At 40.3% G+C, this 19,347-nt stretch overlaps 2 protein-coding genes across 4 annotated transcripts; both read right to left on the bottom strand.

Moving 5' to 3' along the window:
- Nucleotides 1–41: 41 nt before the first annotated feature.
- On the bottom strand, nt 42–7,987 carry RB195_007650 (uncharacterized protein; the record flags this gene model as incomplete). Its single annotated transcript, XM_064181392.1, has 14 exons — nt 42–77; nt 691–798; nt 1,585–1,664; nt 1,749–1,846; nt 2,156–2,283; nt 2,430–2,516; nt 4,009–4,065; nt 4,811–4,930; nt 5,134–5,283; nt 5,341–5,441; nt 5,545–5,677; nt 6,218–6,345; nt 6,731–6,864; nt 7,968–7,987. The coding sequence occupies 14 exons, from the start codon at nt 7,985–7,987 to the stop codon at nt 42–44; spliced, it is 1,380 nt and encodes a 459-aa protein (XP_064038184.1).
- A 699-nt stretch (nt 7,988–8,686) lies between these two features.
- RB195_007649 (uncharacterized protein) lies at nt 8,687–12,563 on the bottom strand (the record flags this gene model as incomplete). 3 transcript variants are annotated; one of them, XM_064181389.1, is made up of 14 exons in its annotated part: nt 8,687–8,800; nt 8,879–9,038; nt 9,186–9,257; nt 9,319–9,437; nt 9,838–9,932; nt 10,071–10,092; nt 10,193–10,384; nt 10,471–10,590; nt 10,803–10,886; nt 11,261–11,434; nt 11,508–11,639; nt 11,706–11,807; nt 12,178–12,339; nt 12,510–12,563. In XM_064181389.1, 14 exons carry the CDS (start codon nt 12,561–12,563, stop codon nt 8,687–8,689), a joined length of 1,602 nt encoding a protein of 533 aa, XP_064038181.1. The 3 variants fall into 3 exon arrangements, with proteins under 3 accessions (XP_064038181.1, XP_064038183.1, XP_064038182.1); XM_064181390.1 differs by lacking the exons at nt 8,687–8,800; nt 8,879–9,038; nt 9,186–9,257; nt 9,319–9,437; nt 9,838–9,932 and having other exon boundaries at nt 10,021–10,092; XM_064181391.1 differs by lacking the exons at nt 10,071–10,092; nt 10,193–10,384; nt 10,471–10,590; ... (4 more) ...; nt 12,178–12,339; nt 12,510–12,563 and having other exon boundaries at nt 9,838–9,906.
- Between the last annotated feature and the right edge of the window lie 6,784 nt (nt 12,564–19,347).

The raw sequence follows: 19,347 nt of genomic DNA, 5'->3' as shown, positions 1-19,347 counted from the left end.
TCTGAATAACCAAGAAAACAACAAGAAAACAAGATGACTTCTCATTGTCCAAGAATGGGAACGCATTCCAAAGCTCTCTGAAAGTATTCGTTAAGTAAAAAAAACAACCACTCATCTACAAACTATATGCTTGTTGCGTGGGCGTAGGTTTAGATGTGCACAGTACCTTCAACAAAAATAGCTAGAATGAATCAAAAATAGTGAGTTGCCACAGATAGCAAATCAGCTCTCATTTCAGAAATTATGGTATATGAAAAGAGTAATACACCAAATCTCAAGGCGATAGTTACTGTAGTTTTAAATTTCAGAATTTTCTTTGATTGATGAAAAGTTGTAGGCACGTCGGGAGTGGATGAGGAGAATATTTCATTGAAGACTATGTTGGTTTTCTAGAGCATGAAGAACCTTCTCTCTGAAGCGATTTCATGTGATCACCTATCATAAGCTGAAGATGAACGTGACCACAGTGAAATATTGTCAAAATACTGGTCTTATTTTTTTTAGCCAAAACTTTATCGCATCTGACTAGTGGATCACTAAATACTCAAAATTCGCTCAATTTCTGACAAATCATGTGATTTGAAATAAGAATTTCCAAAAATAGTTCGTTCGCATATCAATAAAAAAATAGCTCAGTTAACTACCAGAAAAAAGGAAAATTAAAACGAAAAAAAAAATGAAAAAATATACCTTAGTTTGGAGGTATTTCTCCACTAACACCTTGGCTTTAGACACCTCTACAGAATTGTGTAACCATGACTTCTTCAGAGCATCACATGCAGAAAGTCGCAAAGTAGGCTGAAATGTATTCGCTCAAATTTATACAGGATTATGTGTCTGTACTGTAGAAGATGCGCCGTAGCATTTCTCTAGCTCCAGAAAAGTTACGTTTGTAGCGTCCGCTTTTCAAATTAAATGGAACTTCCGTTAGCAACACATCAACACTTCATATCCGATCATCCTTGCGCAAGATACGCGGATTTTTTCCGCTCTTCTATTGCCTTCTCAGCTGATGTGTGTTCGATCATGGTGACAAGTAGTAAAAGCCTTTAGTGATGCCACAAAACAGTTGGGATGACCATAAACTGCTATACTATATAGCTTAAACTCAATATTTCCTTTTTTCATGAGTATAGAAATACCCGCAAGGGAAGAAGAGAGAAGAAAGAGGGAAAGAAAGAGAAAGAGAGAATACGCAGCTAAATAATATCCAAAGCTTAGTATTGATTTCTCCAAAGTTGCTTATTGGTTCATTTCTCTAGATATCCTATTAGACACTACTACCTTTCGCTGAAAGAGTGCAAGTTCTCTCTCAACACAGCTACAGGTTCAGCAACTTTTATTTAGTGCTTGAAATTTTATGTACATGTATGTATTAATCAAGCACTACTAGTCTCAGAAAACAAGCTAAACGCTATTTCAAACTTTCGGAAGCATATCCACCTCAAAAGAGGTTGAATGTTTAGCAAAACCATGAGATTATGTTCAGAATGTTAGCTTAGTCAATGAAGTAGGGCTAAGTCAATAATCCAAGATCATGAGAAGAATCTACCGCAATAAACTCATTTCATAAGTAGGACTTACATCAACTTTCAACATCCTTTTTATTACGTCTTGAGTTTCAAGAGTTACGTATTTCCACTGGTTATGGAATATGAGGCGACCTGAATATCAGGAATCTCAGAAAAGCTAAAACCTAATGTGAGAAACCTTCAAAAAAAAACAATAAAATCAAAATTTCTGAGCACCTTTTCTAATCTGCGAATGTAAATCCATGTCTGGATAGTCATCACTGAACGGAGGGTAGCCGCATATCCCAGTAAACAGCACTACACCCAAGCTCCACCTGAATACTCGATCTTGTTCAAATCAATAAATCAGTTGGGGTTCTTCTCAAAATAGGTGCGATAGGGAGGAGCCGGACTCTCTTCAGGTGAAGGGGATCTTACACATGGGGTGCAGCTGAAGTGATGTGATTCCCTTCTCCAACCGTCCAAAAGTGAGGAGGGTCTTTTTGCCAACCGTCCAGAAGGGTATCCTTTCGCCAATCGTCCAAGAGTGAAGGGTGTCGGAGCACCGGCTTCGACTATCGCACATATGCTTCTCACTCATCCAAACGCTACTATGGAACTAAATTCGAGATGAAAAAACTCACATGTCTACTCTCGGAGTGTACGCTAACTTCTCATTATCAATCAATTCTGGCGCCATGTAGGCCGGGGTCCCACAAAAGGATTTCATCGTAGATCCACCGCCTTCTTTAGCAAGCCCAAAATCAGCCAGCTGAAAAGTGCAACGTGCACATAGCTCGATAATATCAAGGAATAAACAAAGGAAATATTAAGGAATAAAACAATCCGCATGTAACACTTATTGAGAAAGAAATGAAACTAAAGTGTAGTTAAAGTTATACGACATGCAAACCTCACTTTCACGACAGTATAGTCATCCTTGGTCATACATAAAATGTTTTCCGGCTTGATGTCCCGATGTGTTATACCAAGTCCATGAAGGTGCTGCAAAAAAAAAAGCATGAAGAGGTCTGAATCAGCTTATCCCTTATGCTGGAGAATAGGAGCTTAGAAAGAAGCATCGAGAAAGTGCGCAGATATCCAGTAAATAAAGTAAAAACTCATGACTTATCTGGTTCTGGCCCTTTAGTTCCTTATTACTTCTCAAACATTTGCTTTTTAGCTGATACCTCCATCTTCTTTAAAGGATAAAGGATAAAGTGTATGGCGTTAATCAATCTGCTCGGAATGCGCCACCACGTCCATTTCAATTCAGAATTGCTTGAGGTTCGCGATCGTGTAACTGGCCTAAACAATGACATGCGAGGGCTAGCCGATGTGTAAAGTCAGTGTTTTTATCCTCCCAGACAAGTCTGGTACCAATTTATCGACCCCGGAGGGATGAAAGGCTTGGTGAGCACTAGGGTGGGTTCGAACCTCCGATCGATCGTGCAGGAAGCGAAACCTCTAACCGCTGCACTACACCCGCCCCATCTTCTTTATCTATTTGTAATTCTATTTTTGGATTTGTGATGCAGTGTTTTTCTTCGAATTGCCTTTTTCCGTTTCCTAAGGTTATAGTATTCTCAAAACGGCATGAAGCACGTAAGCAATTGCGCCTTCTTTCGAGGCGCTTCTTTCCTTCGCAGCTAGGAAGGAGCTGAAACCCTTGCTGGCACCAGCCATCGCTGGAGCTCGCACGACGGTCGCTCCTCGGTTCCAACTGCTGCCTCCAACGCGCCGTTTGGAGCGCGTACGCAAATGTACCACAACTACACTCTTGATTCACGTCGTTTTGACCCAACTATACATCTGTCAACAAAAACTATAATCCTCAACAAAACCTATTCGAAGTTCTGTTAAATGACCACGCTAGATATGTATGCGTACAATATATAACGCATATGTTAAGTATATATAAAGCATCAACAAAAGCAAAGCAGCGAACCGTCGTGCAGTATTACATAGTCCTGAACTCAATGATTACATAGCTTGAAATTTTTTTTTCTAATTTTACATAAGTACAAAACGATATGGATCACGAGTGTAGTTGCGGTGCATTTCCTACGCGCATGAAACAGCGCGGTGGAGGCAGCAGTTGGAACCGAGGTGGGACCGTCGCAAACTGCAGCGATTAGCGGTCCCATTAAGGGTTTCACCATGCTACTACCGCTGCGCTCCACCGAAGCGCCTCGAGAGAAGGCACGTACGCAATTGCATACGTGCTTCCTTCCGAAGACGACAAAATAGTACCACAGCTGTCTGGGGGATGAGAATACCGACTTGATACATTGGCTGCCCCCCCCCCCCCCCCCCCCCCCCCCCCCATTGGCAAGTCATTGCATTGGCCGCTTGGGAGCACACGCGTTTATAAATCCCAAACGATTCTGAGCTAACGCTGAACGCGTTGATGCATTCCAAGCAACTGATTAACGCCATTGCTCTGTCATTTATCCTTCTGTAGTAGGTTTGACTCAGGTGAATGAAAGAAACATACCTCCAACGCGCTTAGCAGCTGGCAGCCATAAAATTTGCATAGATCTTCGCCGAAACCCTGGAAACTACAACGATGTAAAGGAAATCAAGTAAGTAAAATTACAAAAACCGTGTATGAACGAAGTGTCTAAGAGTTGGCTGGACAAACAAAGAGGAAAGATACCAATCTGATCGTAAACTCCTTTCTAGATAATGTAGAATTTGGATCAGAACAGCCAATTCGAGCAAAACGAAAAGAAAAGAAATTTAGTAGGATCTCGTTACTTCTCCAAAACTAAATCGTTTCGCTGTATTAGCAACAAATCTAGCCGCAGGATGACGGATCAACGGCTCACTCAAAACACTGCACAAGGCGAATGATGAGTTGGGATCACATATAGTACTACACTATATATACCAGTACTAGGTTCATTATTTCCTTTCATTTTCTTTATTGCTTCATTTATGTTCCCGGTCGAATTCGCAGAGCTTATAATGTTATTTAGGTGTTTATCGGTTCCATTTCCTTTTAGCTCATAAAAATTCCCCCTCACGGCACAAATTGGTTTTCGCGTTCGAACTTTATGACACCGAAATTGAGTAACTTTTCATTTATTTATTCTAGCATCACAAAATTGTGTGAAATGCGCTTGGGTGAGTACTGCTAGTACTACTACAGGTAAAGATTAGAGTAATTAATGTATGGTGCAAATGAGGTGCTTCAAAAAACTTCACTGCAAGCGTTTCCAGCCTTCAAGACGTTATGAAAAGAGTGGCCACTATAATACCGTTCTAACATTAGAAACAAGCAGGTGGAAACGTACCATTCCATTCCATTTTGGATCTACAATCCTGTCGAAGAGCTCACCTCCGCCGACCATCTCCATAACAATGTACGCCTTATGCTCAGTTTCAATCCAATCCATGAACTTTACGCAGTTAGGCTACAAAAAGGTACGAGTTCAGAAAAAACATCGCCCATCAAACGAGTACAAGGATGGTGTATATCAATAGGGATTCAATGTGAATTATTAATGAAAAGTATTTAGTAACGGCAATTAACAACAAAAATTAAAGAATGTACAACAAATCAAGCCACAACACCTCCAATGAAAAGAAGGTTAGAATAAACGACATATAAGCTCACATGGTTAATTTGCAGCATTATAGCCACCTCCTTTTCCACGTCTTTTGCCTTAGAGAGAGCACGGCTAAACCGACGAGACAGTTGCGTAGTATCGAGGATTTTCACTGCCACCTGTACCTGACAATTCTGTCGCAGTTTTGCCAGGAGAACCTAGGAGGGAAAACCCATAAGTCACATGTCATACTTTTCCGCTTTAGAAACACTAACCACTCCATAGCCTCCTTTACCTAGCGAGGTGTCAGTCATAATGTACCTTTCGGACAACGCAGCGGGATAGATCTCTCGTCCACGTTCCTCATACAAAAACACTAAAAGGGAAATTGTTATAATTTTTATATGCTAAATCCACACCCAATCCAGTCCATACTCAGCAAATGCACAAAATTCTGTTTATCGTTGTATGAAACTTACTGTGAATATCAGATCGCCCACAGCTTATTACATCTCCATTCTCCAGCGGTCGCGTAAAGGATTTCCCTACCAGCTTCTCGTTTACGAATGTGCCATTGAATGAAAGATCAGTTAAGACTGTGGATCCGTCAACCTAAACCGACAATATATCGTTACGGTTTCAAAAAGCCAAATCAGGGAATATCTGTGGGTCTAGAATGATAATGAGCAAAAGTATACTTCTCCAAATGAAGCGAATGAATTAAAAGTAGCTTATCACGAAATTGACGATGTTGGGATCTCACAGTATTAGAATGAGTATGCGCGCAATCACGCACAATGCGAGCGATCCGCAGCGCGTCGGCAATTCTGCAAGTTGGTAATTTCTGTTGTTCATTTGAGTACTACCTGGATCTCTGACGTTGGATAACATTGGAATTGTCCGCGTTTTACCGCGTAGTAAGTTCCGTAGCTGGGGAAAAGAGATCAAAGGAGCATATTTGACACACCTTTTTCCGAATTAGTAAGAGGAGAAGAGCGAAATCACGCTCATACTCGTGAATTACACGTCTATCTGTTCTCGACATCGTCAATTTCCCGATTCCACATCTCTAAGTTTACCTTGTCATTACCACTTCTTCATGATACACTATCAAACATCTACCTTACCAACGCTTCTTTAAAGTACACTAACCCTATTCAAACGAAAATGTTGCTTGCTGATAATATTGTATATTCGGTGTTTCTCTCGTAAAGTGCTAAAGTCAAAGTCTACTTCTCCGGGCATGCCTCGTCCGCAAATGAAGGTGTCATTGCGCAATTCTGGAAATTGAGCTTGTTGAGTGCCCCATTATAAAAGATAGTCCAAGATAAAAGCATGGACATTTCTGGAAACATAGAAAAGAAATATGAAACAGGGCTCAAACTCCAGTTGTTCATGAAATTCATGTTCACGTATGTGAACTGTAAAGTTGGGACAATAATAAATCTGTCAAGAATGACACAGGAGAAAGTATGGATTTGCATCTACAATGACTGAAGTAGCTGGCAAGGTGTGGATTTGGTTAGTCAGCCTTCGTTCTCGATAACAAAATTTTCTACAGCACGTTAAAGTTACAAATAAACTTGTAGAAAGAGCCCTTACTACAACATAAACAAATATGAAAATATCCCTAAAATTACTTACCGTTTCCCCAAGAATGCTCACCTATTGTTGGCACCAGATACTGTAGAGGTTGTAATTTGGCGTATGGTGCCTGTGCATTTGACGAAGACGTTGAGCTGCAGCTAGATGATGGATCGAAACTGTTCTCATCCGCAGGTTGTGTGTTAAAAGTACTACTGAATGATTATTATTTTCATAATTCATTAATCCATTTTCTGCAGTGCGCTGTGAGAGATTGGCAAGAAGGCAATTTTAAGATTCTCATTCAAACACCTCTATTCTGACTTTACTGACAATTCCGCGCTTTTTTATTTCATTTCTCTTAAATGTCATGCGATTAGGATGAATTAACACAAGCCACACATGAAAATTACTGAAAGTGGGACGGAGAATTTTGAACGAGCCAATAATGATAACCATACTCTGCCTTACTTCCTTCGCAATGTTACCAACAATTTCACCGTTCACTTGTATATTAACCGCAATCTTAGTTTTGATTCTTCATGACAATCTCAAAGGTACTAAATGCACCAGTAACCACAACATCTCATACATTTGTGCATTGGATAAAGAAAAAAGGAAGAGAGAGTAGTCATGAAGTTATTAAAATTCGTAGAAGACGTCTGTCAACTACTGTACCACAATCAACACATTTGACGATGAGATTTGGAGAAATTGGGAAAGTGTGTGATATTCAAAAGATTCGAGCAAAAAAGAACTGCTGCCATTTTACAGCTCTGATCATCATGCAATGCAAAGTTTGAGGAACTATATGAAAAAGACTATACAGAACTAAATGTAAACATAGAAAAAAGACAATGAAGTGAGAGGCAAGGGTTCAGTTTAGCTTTGGGCTTCAACGAAAAATAATTTGAAATAAAGTAAAAACAACAGCTAAGAACAGCGCACTCATGACTCCGTAATTATGAAAGCTAATAGCTGGGCGGGAAGGTTCATAAGAGTCAGTAGCACAGGATTCGTACTCGAAAACTAAAGCTGCGCTCGCCTCAAGTAGGATACCGAAAAGGGAAGCGGCAACGTGGACCAAGAGCGTATCACCAACGTCGTTCTGTGATCTCGTCCAATTGCGAATGTCAGTCACGATTTGCGCGGCCAACCAAACGTTTAGAGTTGAGTTTATTTTGCGAAAAAAAAAACTACGAAAACGTCTTTAAGCCGACATATCGAGCAGTACGCATCAATGATACTCCCAGTCTTCATCAAATATCATAATGCTATCGATCGAACTTGGGAAAAAAGAGCGGTTTGTGAAGTTCACCTTTCTTCGTCTTGCTCCATCTACTAGAAGAACACAGCAGAAACACTGAAACCTCTGAAAAAATATAAATCCTGTACAAATTAGGCATAATGTAGCTGTCAATCGTTCTCCCTACATCTGAGGGCACGAACCATTATTTCGACTTTTTCATAATTTGTTCGATTCTTAGGAATATCATATATACTTTAGTCTGAAGGACTAAACGCATACATCAAACGTAGAATGTAAAAACTGTTATCAGCCATCTGTCAGCGATCTGATTAGAAAAACAAGTCTTCAGCAGCCGTTATGAATGGTTTAATCATTCAAAGAACATAGCTCCTATTCCTTCTTTGCACTCTCTCGAAAGATCCGCTAACACAAGTAGCATTTTCAACCCTGTTTTTTCCTCTCTCTTTCGTTCGAAAATACCTCCGCGTCTATAAGCGCCAGCACATAGAATATTGACCAGTGAAAACGTATAAATACAAACTTTAGCAATAACACTTCTAAAATCCGCAACAACACCAACATGAATTCGATACAAGAAAAGTATGCACTGTGCAAAGAACAAGAAAGAGATTCCTTAACAAACATCTGACACAAACATACATGAAAAAGTGTCAAAAAGGAAAAATGAAAATGACAACCGTAGCTTTACGAACCATAATATATATATATAGCTTAGCAAAAGTAAAGTAAGTAGATCAAAGACTAAGCGGAACTGTAATAAGTCACACTTATTCCTTGTCTTTTTCTCTGTCAGACTTCGTCAATCTTGCTATTAACAGATCTATTCTTCTCCTCTCCTCATCACCTCCGTCGCCAACGTTGGCTTGATACTCAGTTAGGAGCTGAAATAAAGGGGTGTATCTTAATAATAACTGACAGATAAAATGATAGATAAAATTAAAATTAGAGTAAAAACCTACTGGCAATAGTACTTTTGAGACCTTCTCCTGTTTCATTTTCATTGAAAACAATTTAGACGCGCGATGTCGAGCTGAACTGGTATGAGCGCACACATCCGCCAAAATTAGTGAAAGATTCTGCAGAGTATACAAGCCAGCATCCAGGCGATCAAGATAATCCCTGTTAAAAAAAATAACTTAACGAGATCACAACTAAATGAAATACAGTGCCAGAATATAGAAAGATTTCTCTGCCATTTCCTTTTCCCGATATTCCAGCAAAAACCAGTACAGAAGAAGTGCTCAAAGAAAATGAACCCTAACGTACCTATCCACATCTTCGTCTACTGAACTGTCTTCTCTGCGAGCTCGTTTTGCCTCGAATTTGGCCAATTTCTCTCTAAAAACAAAGAATCTATTATTGTACTGCCCGACAACCTAAGCTATCCGCATCAACATACCTATATTTTATAAATAATTCTATGGCTCGATCAATTTTTTCATGTTCGTGTTCAACAAATTTGCTCATCATACGCTGTCGAGCTTCATCACCACAGGAACGAAACAAAGAAGCAAGGATCTGAAATGCGCATAGAGTGGGGTTAGAAGGAATTTTCCTCTCAATTCACCAAACACAACAGCATTTAGCTAACTTCAGGAAAGACTGGTATGGCAACCCACAGAATTGTTCACTTCAAGTTTTCTAGAGGACATTTGTACCTCGTTAGAACTATTACGTCAAATTATCATGCTTATCGTCCAGCTTTAACGTTCTTAGCTTCCATAGTTGCGTTCTAACTGAGGTTTGTTGAAGAATAAATTGTTGGAAAGACACACACCTTCGGTCGTCAATATTGAAAACGAAGGCGGAACAAAGCAATGTAAAAGAAATTTTAGAAATGAGGTTTACAATACCCACAGTAGAGAAATGAAAGACAAAAATACTCTTTTCTGGTTTTTTTCCGAAATGTAGTACTCACCGCACAAACATGTTCTTCGTGTTCATCCGGCGTGGTGTCTTTTCTCTTCACCTTAGATGGAGTGCGCATATACAGTGGGAATAGAGTTCTAAGGCCTAAAAGCAAAACGTTTTGACTAATAAAATAAAAGTCTTATAATGAGAAAAAAGAAGTCCGAAACAATAATGAAAAACTGCTATCACACTAAACTAAAATTTCCACAAATTTGTTGCAATTATCCTTCCCTTCGGGACCAGTCGTAGCGTGATCAAGTACCTTGAACAACGACTAAGTAACGACAGAGTTCAAAAAACGACTAGCAAAGCATGTTGGCAAGTACATGTAAATGTACAAGGGCGAGTGCATGTAAATGTACCTTCAGAGCGCTCTCCCTCGACTGCTTCCTCTCTCTGAGCATCAGATTCATCAGTTGCAATCCCTCGCCATCCAGAAACTTTCCTCGATTGGCAGGCAGCATAAGAGCTGCGCATAAAGCATCGAAAAGGTTCTCCATGTGTTCTCGTTCATCCATGCTTTCAGGATCATGTCTTTTGTATGCAGCTAATGCCTACAATCACCAAATCCACCATACCTTTCTTTATTCTTCAAAAGTAAGAATGTAATAATCCGTGATCAAAGTAACCATTAACTCACCCTGAGCAACATATCGATGCCGTCAACCTTCTCTGTCAGCTTCCGTTTAGCTGATTCAGACATTTGCAACAAAAGCGCCACCAACTCACTGGCGTACATCTTGTTAGCATCAAACTGACCCTAAACTACTGTAATTAAAAGAGCTATTTGACTTTTGCACAATTATGTGGACTGGTCTTAGTGATAGATGAAGGGTCATAGTTCAAAAGCCGATACTACCACGACAATGTCTTTTAGAAGAAGTCCTATCAGAGGATTTCTTCAGAGTTAAGTGTTAAAAACCAATTTTTTCCCAGCATATTAGCAAAAAACATTTAACAATTACCACCAACCTTTTGACAAGCCCTCCGCAGAAGCCACAAGAACAAATTCTGGCTTACGCAGTCTTCCGCGGTTTCCGGTCGGAAGTCGATCATCTAGAAAATGAAAAAATTGAATCTCGCCGAATTACATAATGATACCTCATTCAAAGTGAGAAAAACGTCGGCAGTATTGTTAAGTAGTAGAATGGATGAAATAAACAGAGTAGATTTGGCCAAAGACTGACTCAATCCCTCTTTTTGGCCTATACCACACCGAGAACCTTGGCATTTCTTACATATTTAGAATATTCTTTATTCCCTAACATCCTGAACTCTTTCGTTTAAAAGGTGGAATTAAGAACAGAAGTGGAGAGGCATGGGCGAGCTTTGCTAGGGCTTTTTTCTTTTGCTGGAAAAACCATCATATTGGCCAGCGAATAGTTTCTGTAAGTCTTTAGTCACATCAAAAGAAACAAGAATACACTTACATTTTCAACGACGCTCAGTGCATTATGGATAGCATCTGCATCATCTTTCACCTTCTCATCCAACTTTTCAAAAGCTGTCAAGAATGACTCCACGATTCTTCCAGAAGCTAAGCTCTCAATAAGTTGAGCAGCACCTTCTTCTCCTTCATTCAAGATGTCAACATCAGTCAGTTCCTGAATGGGCATTCACATCATTCATTAACATCCTTCGCATCTAAGCAGAGAAATTCGACAACAGAGAACAAACTTGAAGCAAATTAACAGTGGCACCGAGAATGTCCGAATTCTCATGAGCCAATAGCGAGAGCATAAGCGAAGGTCCGCCAGCTTCCACAAAACAACCATACAAATCTGGTTGAGTGGCAAGTACGTGCATTTCCTAAGGAAAGAAAAACCTTTCCTGTCATCTAGGTAAGAAGGACGGTAAATTATAATCGAACGTTACCTGGACCGCTGTGTCCAACTCGATCTCCGAATCCATAAACTTTTTGGGGTCGTCAGAGTGCTTCGTGCGCATTTCCCGGTTTTTTAGGGCTTTCTTTTCCAACTAAGATGAGAAAAATCAAAAAAGCAATACTAATAAACCACATAGACCTAAGTAGATTATCACTATATAAAATACAGAAAGGAGAACTCAAAAAATGCGATTTCTAAGAAGCTCTACCAAGCTACTTTACCTCTCAAGAATTGAGTGATGGTCCCTCATCAAAAAGACTTATAGAAACTATTCGCTGGCCACTATGATGGTTTTTCCAGCAAAAGAAAAAAGCCCTAGCAAAGCTCGCCCATGCCTCTCTTAAGTTCTGTTCTTAATTCCACTTTTTAAACGAAAGAGAAACTTCTTTGATAAATCGAAGGGGCGAAGATTAAAAAATCACTATGTGGTAAGAAAAGTGAGACTATAAAACCAACCATACCTGAGAAGTAAGTTTCTTAATGTGTGTTTCATCTACTGGTACTGCTTGAGAGGAATCTTGTTCCAAAGCGGCGAGGATGTCCTCTGGATTAGCAGTGGCTGTGTTTACATTGGGACGCTGTTGTGGTTCAGGATCAGATGGACGTGAACGTTTTGGCGATGGCTACAAGAAAGGCTACAGGGAATATTACCGAACACAGAGCTTTTTTCTTTAGTAGACGTATAATACTTCAGAAAATAAGGATAAATAAGTAAAGAGTAGGGAATAAGAAACAAATCAAAAAGAAGGATATAGAAAATAGAAGCAATGAAAGTGTAGTTTAAGATGTTCACCTCCAACGATGTCGTTGAAGCACGAAGAATTTCGCTGACATCTATGGATGCCATTATCCAGGATTGGAAAACACTTCAAATCTAAATGAAGTTATTTACAGACATAATGTGCCCACACAGTAACGATCTTTGAAACTTCAACGAACCGAGCTAAAACATTCCAATGAAACCAAAATATGGAAAATGGGAACGATTCTAGTGAACTAATGAGTGTCACATACTAAGAAATAAAACTGGGAGCAAACTAGGAGAAATTTCACTCACTGTCTCTTTGTGGATAATATCCAGTAGAAGGATAGAAGTCCAACAAACACGGAGAACAAACCTCCTCATCCAAACACGTTCAAAAATGCGATAGGAGCGTTCAAGATGAAATTAGAGCGCGGTATGTCGCAGCAAAATACGGCGACAACAGGCCAGATATCATTATTATCACAATGTGCTCGTGGTTTGCAATCTTTGTTGATCTACAGTGCTTGAATTGGTGTTAATGAATTCTTTGAAGAATTACCTCAATCTTACATTGTTAATTCTTCTTAACTCATAGCTATTTTCCAGAAGAGAACTCAGAGATTTGATTTGAGGTAAGTTCTTTCTTGGGAATACTTTGTAATAGTGTGCCTGCGAGGTTTTTAGATGGAGCTCTTTATTTGCCTGTCGTTTCGGCTTTTTCGCCCTCTTCAGAGGCCTAAATAGGGGGTGATTGGAGCAATGCTATGTTTATCCCGTCAAGTGCCAAACTACCCTGGGTCAGTGTTTCGATAATCGTTCAAGGTAGCGAGAACAGAACCCATCCACATTGAAAATAGTCTTAAGTAATGTTCCACCAGATGTGGTGTGGCTGGCAGGCACACTATTACAAATTATGGACAGAATATACCGAGTTTTCAAGACAAGAGAACGTTTGAACTACTTTCTTGGAAATTTTCTTCTGTTTGAGTTTCATTGTCCGAACAATTGTGCCGAATGCCAAGCTGCGATCTACAAAGATCTAAAAGACCCCTATGATGCAGTGACCCAAGTGTCACTTCAAACGTTCAGTGCAGCGATCCCAGTCTCTCTTTCTCCGTAAATGGTTGATTTCGAAGCGAACAACGATCAGTTCTACCGTCAATGGGAAAGAAAGATTCAGTTAATAAATAGTTGAAAGGATCAACAAAAACTGGCTGGTCGTCGGTAAAATTTCAGCATCGACAATTGATCGGGGAAAAAAATAGTGCGATTATGTGAGAAGTGATACACAGACACCTCGAAATACACTGCCAAAACTCCGCTACCATTTTTGCTGCCACTTGTGTGGATATCAATAGGGCAGATTGATAGCATTGGGAATGCTACGATGTTAATGACATTGATCTTTAATGAACTGTACACGAGGCTGTTAAATAAGTTTATTGGCTAACGTTTCGGCGAAATCGCCCTCTTCAAAGCCTGAAAAGAGCGATTCGAGTCACAAATTAAACGATCAAACCTCTCCATAACTAAACAGATAATCTCCATGCCTTCTTTTAATTCATCAATCCAACATCTTACTATCCCTTTTAATAAACACGACATTTTACTATGCCAGAGTTGATTGAAAGTCGAACTTTTCATATGTTAACGACAGCATAGCATGAAGTTCATGATGTTAGGATCTCCGAGATCACCCCCAGAAGCATCTCCGCACGAATCTGGGGTTTTCAGATGGATTATGCCTATACGGTCATAGATCATTGGAAGGAGAGTGATTTGGTCCATTTCTTCCTAATTGCCGTAAAAAACGCCCCAGAAGAGGAGGCGCGTGCACATGGCTTGCGCGCCCCAATCGAACTCGTTGTGGAAAATAGCGCCCCGGAACCCTCGAAGCCGCATCTTCCGGGCCGTTTTTTTACGGCAGATAGAGAGTAATGGACGGAATGACTCTCCTCCTTATAATCTACTACTCCGTATAAGCATTACCCACCTGAAACCCGCACCACCCCAGATTCGTGGGGTGATGCCTTTAAATCTTCAGTATTATCCGGCTCCTATTTCTAGATGTGAATATCTAAGTCAGTCGGCACCCTAAATCCAAGCATTAGTCTTAGAGAATCTGTGACATATAGGGTAAAGTTACTAAGAGAAAAAACGATGATAGAGCCTTAGGAATTAAGAGCGCCGTTGAATGCCCCTTCCCTGTCCCTACCAACTACACATCAGTCATATGATCTTGATAAATGGTGTGGAAAACAGCCATAGCGGCCGAATTTCTCTACGAGGCACCTAGTAGCGTGCCACATGTGCGGCCGCCAGCATATACGCAAGTACGACCACGCAACCGACCGTTGACGCTGTTTCCCGCCCGCTAATAGATATGATTTGTTTCTAGATGCCTCGTAGGAGAATTCGATCGCTAAAGCCGCTTTCCACACCGTTTTTTTATTAGGAAGAAGAATTGAGTATGATCACGCTAACACTCGTCCTCTGAATTCCTAATTTATTTTTCATGGAGAAATTCTAACATTTTCATTTTCGTCCTATGCTGCCTTGCGACGCTATGCGCATGTCTACGGTAGGTTTCCCGGTTATCGACAATTGAAGAATAGAGCACAGAAGTTCAAACTTTCGTGAACGTGACAAGAAAATAAGAGAAATGGAGCATCGCATCACACATTCCTTATCTGTCCTGTGAAATTACCATTTTTTATAGTACAAGCAGCTTATTTGTCGATTCGCCCGCCCAAGGCAAATTCCCACGGGCACTCGAAGATCATCCGTAGCACAAATATGAGTAGTTAAACTGTATCATCGCGTAGGTCGCTACACTGTTCATTCTCCATACACCCCTACCATATAAATGTGCAATTAAACCTAAACGAAAGCATCTCACCTAGGATAGGGCCAACAATCTCCAACATGGCTACAGCGAATGATAAAAAAGGAACCAAGCAAGGTGAGGAAGACATGGAACCGTTAGAAGATTCTTCGGGTTTCTTCCTTCTTTGGGTGGTCTCGAACAATGATCGATTTTATGTATAGTCGGGTCAAGGGGACCTGAAGCTCGGTGCTGCGTTGTGTAAGCGACTGCGCTTGAAGCGTTGCAGTAGAGCGTAGCAGTAAGGACCAAGGCTGATCCAGGATAGGACCGTCGTACTGTGGCGATGAATAGCGCTAGCAAGGGTCCCTTTTCTCGACTATATTACACTTTTTGCTTGAAACTTGACTGAAATCAAGTACTACAACTCCTACAAGAGGTTCTAGTGTCATCACTTCCACAAAACGTCGAAGATGTGGAATTCTTTCTTTTTACGAAAACTCCTGTCGAGATTTAAGTTTTACAACATGTCTGGCATCCGTGATGTGAACTCGTGAGAGTTTTCCTTCTGAAAAAGTTTAGATTGACTGTGAGAAGCAGTTTTCGCTATTTTTCATTTTGTTTTCGCGTTTTTTCTTTGAAAACCATTTAACAGTTGGATTTCTGTGCGGACTGGATGCCATATTCGATCTCAGCATGTGAAACAACTCCGGAAAGAGACTCGGGCTCCTCGAAACTCGAAACATTTGAACAAATCGAACTGATCCCTTCTAGCTACTTTTGTACCGGGAAGTGCTGATAGTGGATATTAGTAGGTTGCGGACGATCGGAAACTTAGCGATATTTATTTATTTGTTCATTTATTTATATGTTTGTTTTTTTTACATAGTTATCCATGTGTGTAAGAAAGGAGTACACAAAGAAAAAATAACACAAATAAACACCTGCAAAAAGAGTGGTACAGGGAAAAAACAGTGTAGGGGAAAATGTACAGTTGAGGGGTTACTCAATCCCGCTCATATTTCTGTTTTTTCTGGAGGCTCTATGATCCTTCTTCTCTTAGTAACCTTAGCCTACATGCCATAAACTCCCTAAGACTACTGTTTAAGTTTCAGGGCTCCGACTAACCTAGTTATTTACTCCCAGAAATTAGCGCTCTAGTCCCAAGTACACTTTACCTGAGCAGTGAAGAGTTACTGAATACAACAAAGAAACATTTGCTTACTTTTTTTGCTCAAGGATTCCGTTAACAGCTTTCTTGTAAGGATTTTACATATCTATGTGACCAACATATGCTGACCACAACTCTCAGATATACGAATAAATTTTCAAACTTTTAAGATAATTTGCAGTCTTCTCCCATGATTCAGTCGCTAAACTGCTATGGATTATGAATCGTCACCACGAGAGGTCGGCGAAGCCATTCACGAGAATGGTATTCACTTTTGTTCTGCTCTCCATTTTACACTGGATGAGTTCATTGCCTTTTCCGCAAACGCAGCTTTCTTCGGCCCATTAAGAGAATGACTCCACTCCATTAATTTCACGGTGGTGCACTTTTTTCCTTCACCGCTGTGGAGCCGTTCTTTCTTCTTACACGGAACTACTGAAACGAAGAGAATATTTTTCTTCGGTTATGCTGGATATTTGCATGCGATGCTTTCTTCGGTCTCCATGGCTCCTTCTGTGGTCCTTGTTCTGAACCTATGAAGTAGCATTTTTCTTAAATTGGGCCTCAACTAGAGAAATTAATTAAAGGATAAAGTGTCTGGAGTTAATCAATCCGCTTGGGATGCGCCACCACGTTCACATCAATTCAGAATCGTTTGAGGTTTACGATCGTGTAACTGACCTATAAGGTGACTTACGAGGGCTAGCCGATGTGTCAAGTCAGTGTTTTTATCCTCCCAGACAAGTCTGCTACCAATTTATGGACCCCGGAGGGATGAAAGGCTTGGTGAGCACTAGGGCGGATTCGAACCTCCGATCGATCGTGTAGACAGTGGAACCTCTAACAGACTGCGCTACACCGGCCCCAAGAAAGTAATTAATTTTATGAGAAATTAATTATTTAGGGTAGAACTAAATACGTATTATCGTTCTTACAATACCTTAATAACAAAATGCTACTAAACACTCAGTGATTCTTTTGTAGCATGAGCGTTTCAGCCCAATAAATCCATACCCATTACTCTAAGGGGCACATGATACTTTATTTTGATGGAAGAGGGTGGAAGCGATTCTAGCGATTAGTATCCGAATAAAAAGGGAAAAAAGCGCAAAAAAAAGCTGTTCATCAGTTTGCGCTGCTACTGAAAATATGGATGAATCCCTTGGAATATGCAAGTACGTGTATGTCTCGCGATTTCCGTCGAAATCATCATCGCTCACTCTTGATTTTAGGAATTTCACATCTCGATCTAGAGATACGATCAAGGCGGATTCCCGCTGTCATGTCCAGTGATTTCATTTTCCAAATACTCTCTCGTTGTTCTCATGTCCAATGCCTCGTCTATTACAATACTATTTCGTCGACACACTAGCCGCACAGCTGAGAAAACGCCGAGCCATCGGCGCCATATTCGGCCGGTCACTTCACTATGAAGATTATTACTGTCGCATTCCTTGCTGTCTATTTACTATCATAGCTGTTGATAGACGAATTTTCTAGTGTTTTTTTCCTCGATAAAATAACATGAGAATAAAAGTCACAGGAGCAAGAGACGGACTGCTAGCCTCTTTTTTTTTCTCAACAAAAAAAATTAGTGTCTTTAGCATTTTTTCGCTCTATTTATATATGAATATCAATGCATTTTTCCTGTTGACCGCTTTTTATCTGCTCTTATAAGTTAAAACCTCGTGAAAAGTAGTTTTTCCAAGTTTTCAATGAGTTTCTTAGAAATCGTTCATCGTTGATGGTCACAGTCGCCTCTTAGGGTCGTTCTCATGTTACTCATTTACGCCCTGTTGGACTTATTCTATGGTAACATCACTAGTAGTACAGTACAATGTTTTCCTAAGCGTTCATATACCCCTACAATCTCTGAACCTCATCAAAAAATTGGCGTAAACTTTGTCAGAAGTTCTTCGAAATGATCGTCATTGATACAGCATCGCGTTGGACTATAGCAACATTTTTGTCCAACTATATTGTATAGGTGTAGCGCATTCGGTAAGAGGTCCGGTTTTTATTACACGATCGATAGTTCGAATCCTCTCAGCGCCAACCAAGCGCTTCATCCCTCCGGGGTCGATAAATTGCTACCAGACCTATGTGGAGAATAAAAACACCGAATTAACACATCGGCTGTCCCCAGCAAGTAAAAAATTGTATAGGGCAATACGCGTTCTAAAACCTTAACTATTCATAATTGCAGTAAAGATGCGTTAGCGTATCCCAAGTGGATTGATACATCAGAGATTTCTATACTGTATTGTCAATTCTATGGACAACAATGGAATACTGTAGCGTCGCTTCGGATTTTATCGCTTTCTGCATATGCTGAACTTATTGTTGCCATCACTGAAAGTATTCTAGTGAAAGCGCCCTGTTGAACAGAGCAGAGGGGAGTCAGAGTGTGCAGTTAGCAGGGGAAGAAGGTGAGTTGCGCCAGATGCGTCGCGTACGCCTGGCTGAACGCATTTGTCGGCGACTATATTAATGATGAGTATAAGATTGGTTTCACAATATAGCACGACTTTGTGTAGCTACAGTACGTGAGTGAATGTGTGCTGAAATCCTGCATTTGAACTCAGTAATGCGATTAAGTCCACATTTCATTTGAGAACTTATTTTGTTGTAAAGACACCAGTGTAGATCACTTCATAGAGTATAAACATAACTTTACTATTGTTGAAGCTGGTCATAGAATCTGAGAAAAATTCTCACTAGCGATGAAAAAACTCGGTGTGTACGAGTTTGTATGTGACTGTGCACGTACGCACCGCCTACGAAGACACAGAACGAGTGGACATGTTGTGATTAACACCACAAATAAACGAATAAACAGAGTTTGGGCAGGGGTTTCTCCTAAGAATTGAACTGGGAATTGTGCTCGCTTA

Source organism: Necator americanus, chromosome I (genome assembly GCF_031761385.1).
Source record: "Necator americanus strain Aroian chromosome I, whole genome shotgun sequence".
Lineage (NCBI taxonomy): Eukaryota > Metazoa > Nematoda > Chromadorea > Rhabditida > Ancylostomatidae > Necator > Necator americanus.
Note: the sequence above shows the minus strand (reverse complement) of the source record. Positions and strands in the feature narration are given on the sequence as shown.